Source organism: Sesamum indicum, linkage group LG8 (genome assembly GCF_000512975.1).
Source record: "Sesamum indicum cultivar Zhongzhi No. 13 linkage group LG8, S_indicum_v1.0, whole genome shotgun sequence".
Classification (NCBI taxonomy): domain Eukaryota; kingdom Viridiplantae; phylum Streptophyta; class Magnoliopsida; order Lamiales; family Pedaliaceae; genus Sesamum; species Sesamum indicum.
In genome coordinates, this window is record NC_026152.1 from 9,667,567 (window position 1) to 9,671,611 (window position 4,045).

At 38.3% G+C, this 4,045-nt stretch overlaps 1 protein-coding gene across 1 annotated transcript; it reads right to left on the reverse strand.

Moving 5' to 3' along the window:
- LOC105168619 lies at positions 1,371 to 2,420 on the reverse strand. Its single transcript, XM_011088755.1, has 3 exons — positions 2,303 to 2,420; positions 2,059 to 2,177; positions 1,371 to 1,652 (listed from the first exon to the last, which is right to left on the reverse strand). The coding sequence occupies exons 1-3, from the start codon at positions 2,418 to 2,420 to the stop codon at positions 1,371 to 1,373; spliced, it is 519 nt and encodes a 172-aa protein (XP_011087057.1).

Consider the following 4,045-nt stretch of genomic DNA (forward strand, 5'->3'; position numbering starts at 1 on the left):
TATGGAACTGTTATCGCCATTGCTAGTGCTATTCTGCTCTCGTGGAAATAGGTAAGCTCATGATGGTATTTGATCCAGCTCAAAATATGCGATCTCTTCTCAGGAAAGCTGGCTCACTATATCTCTCTCTCTCCAGATATTGAAGATGGGTCCTGAGGATCAAACAAGCACGTTAGTCTAGTTGGGTTCGTCCCCGACTAATACCCTTCGACGCTCAAGTTAGTAATGTTCGAGGTCGAAATATGCGATCTGGTGAAATAATTGAGATAGAAAGCATAAAGATGTCTTGCCTTAAATGCTTCAGTTGTGAGTTATTTGTAATGTTTACTTGTACGAAATGGATTAGGCCACGTCGCATCATCCTAAAGCTTCTTATTCACAATCGTGCAGTGGGGATGGAATGGCTTGTCTGGACTCGGGTTGCAGGTCATTGGAGTGGGTATGGTTTGAGAACCCTATCCAAGCTTAGTCACGCAGGTCCCACAGCTTTTTGGGAATTCCCATCTTTAAATGAAGGGTTTTTTTGTCCTTTTTTAGGAGGGTGATGTAGTGCCCTCATCAGTATTGTTTGAAATTTCTTGCTTATAATGAAGAAATCTATAGTGGAAGTCATGAAAGCAACAAGAACAATATCGAGAGAAAAACTTCTGATCTTAATAATCTGGAAAACTGAAAAATTGCAGATACAAAGAAGAAGAAGATCAGCTTAAATAACATTCAGAGCATAAACTACCACCTAACTGTTCTAACTAACTCTCAAGCTGAAAATAATTAAAAAAAAATGTAATTACAAAAGGAAGGAAGAAATCGTTATCCAAAACGCGACTCTAGCTACATTGCTTTTCTTTTGGAAGATCTTTGACTAATCTTGGGTTCCACTCTTCTTCATGCCAACTGGGTTGTTGTGATTGGGAAATACAGAACTTCTTCATCCCCCCTCAAGATGAACTTGGGGAAGGACAATAAACCCATCTTGGACAGAAGTCTGGAGAACTGAAAACCAGACAACGATTTGGTAGTACATCAACAAGTTGTTGGGAACCTGGAATGTGACGAGGGAGCACAAACCAAGCTTTGTACTTATCATGCACAAGGTGACAGTCTATCTTAAGGTGCTTTATGTGTTCATGGAAAATAGGGTTGGCAGCAATGTGAATTGCAGCTTGGTTGTCGCAATACAAAGGAATTGGAGTGGGGATCTGAATGCATAAGTTAAATAATAAATAAGTGATCCATTGCAGCTCACAAACGGTAGAGCCTAAGCTTCAGTATTCTGCTTTTGCTGTGGAACGGGCTACAGTCGTCTGCTTCTTGGTTTTCTAAAAAATCAAGGCTTTGCCCAGAAAAATACAAAACCCAGTAAGAGACCTTCAAGAATCAGCGCAACTCGCCCAGTCAGCATCGTAGTACGCAGAGATGGTGAATGAATTTGAGACTGGAAAGAACAATCCACACTCTGGGCATCCCTTCAAGTAGCAAACCAGATGCAGAGCTGCCTCCATGTGGTGTTTGCAAGGAGCATGAACAAATTGACTAAGTTGTTGAGCTCCAAAGGACATATCAGGGAGTGTGAAGCTGAGATACAAGAGTCTGCCCACTAGAAATCTGTATGGTTCAGGATCAGACAAAGGAACAGAGGAATGAGATGACAACTTTAAACCAACAGGCGAAAGAGAGGAAACAAGCCTAGAGGATAGAAGTCAGCATCTTTTATTATGTCTCGAATAAACTTGTGTTGTGTAATGGATGTCCCTGCACTGGAATTTAGCAATTTCTAAACCAAGAAAATATTTAGCATGACCAAGATATTTAATTGTAAAGGCAGCATCTAAAGAATTTCTTAATCTCAGCAATCTTGTCTTATGAGGAACAAGTAATCAAAACATCATCCACATAAACTAGTAATGTAACCAATCCTACATTTGTTTGTTGAGTGAATAAATAGTGATCATAGGGAGATTGAACAAAGCCAAAAGTCAACAAATGATTTGTCAATTCCAAGTTCCATTGTCTAGATGCTTGTTTCAAACTATATAGGGATCTCTTCAATTTACAAACCTGTCCCGGTTGAACAAGATATCCATCTGGTGCATGCATATAAATGTCCTCATTTAAGAAACCATGGAGGAAGGCATTATTGATGTCTACTTGCTGGACAAGCCATCCATAGCTAGAAGCTACAGCCAACAAAACTCTGACAGTTACTGCTTTGGCAATGGGTGAAAACCTATCTACAGAGTCCACTCCCTCAACTTGATTATAACTCTTTACTTCCAATCTTGCCTTGTATCTACAATCCTACCATCTGCCTTGAGTTTGATTTTGAACACCCATCTGCACCCTATTGCCTTCTTACCCTTGAGTAAGTCAACAACTTCCCAAGTTTTGTTTCTTTCAAGTGCATCAAGTTCTTGTACCATGGCTTCTTCCCACTCCTTTCACCCCTTTGCCTGCAAGTAGGTACTAAGCTCCTGCATGGTAGAAAGTACAGCTAGAAAATCCACATGTGAAGATGCAAGTGAAGGGACAAAAGATAAGAAATGACAATGTAAATCATTTAACTAAGCTGGAGGTTTGCAGCCTCTTTGGGATCTTCTAGGTGGAGGAATGGGAATAGGGGTCAGATCAAGATGTAAAGAGGGATCAGATATATGTTCCGAGAGCAAAGATGAGGTAGATGTATGAGTAGAGGGGATAGAGTGACCAGGTAAAGGAATAGAAATTGTAGGAGCGTCAGTGCTTGGTTGTGCTATAGGAGTATCAAGAATGTTAGTAGGAATAAAGATTGGACTGGATGTAGGAGGAGAATGAGCATGATAAGGAAAAACAGTTTCATGGAAGGTGACATCTCTTGATATGAGGATTGTCTTATTGTCTAAATCATATAACTTGTGAGCATTTTGGCCTTACACATAACCAATGAAGATGCATCTTAAAGGCTCTAGGAGCAAATTTAGATTTGTATGGAGTTATGTTAGAAGCAAGACATAAGCAGCCAAAAGTTTTAAGGTTGGCATAAGATGGTGGTTTGTTATGTAAAAAGTCATAAGGGGACTTCCAATTAAGTGACGTTGAGAGAAGCTTATTTATAAGATGGGTAGCTGTGAGGATGGATTCACCCTAGAAAAAATTAGAAAGATGGGATTCAAACATGATGTCTCTAACAACTTGCAACAAGTGTCTATGTTTTCTCTCTACAACCCAATTTTGTTGTGGTGTGTAGATGCAAGTCCTTTCATGAATCATGTCATTTTTGTAAAGGATGTCTTGACAAGAATGGCCAAGAAACTCAAAGCCATTATTAGTTTTAATGGCCCTAACCTTTTTATCAAACTGTGTCTGGATTTGAGAAAGAAAAGAAGACAGATATGATTGGTTTTTTATTTATGGTGCATGAGGAAAGTCCAAGTGACTCGAGGGCAATCATCCACAATAGTAAAAATATAATTGCATCCTGATAGAGAAGATTGTTTGTAAGGCCCCCAAATATCTACATGTATTAGATAAAAAGATTACTGGCATGAGATACATTGGAGGGAAAAATCTTTCTAGATTTTTTTGCCAAGGGACAAACAAAATAAATAGGATTTTTATTGGGCAAGATACATAAAACCCCCCTGTGTTTTAAAAAGTCTGCAAAAAAAAAACCCCTATTTTCAGAATAGGCTAAAAGCTTTCATGTGTTTTGTAAAACTTAGCTCAATCACCCCCTCTCCGTTAAATCCAACTAACCGTGTTAATTTTTTAGAAAATAACCGTTATACCCTTACTTTATATATATTATTTCTTATTTTAGTGACCGCTGGATCTTTTTTTATCAAATATTGATCGTTAGATCTAATCAAATAATCTCAACCGTTAGATTTAAAAAAAATAAAAGGTCTAGATTCAACACATTATTTAATTTATATTATATATAAATAATTTAACATTTTAATAATATATTATTATTATATATTTTTAAAAAAAACTAACTACCCCACCCACCCCCTTACCCCTTGCTGCCCCCCCCCCCCCCAAAATCTCACCGCCGCGGACGGGTTTG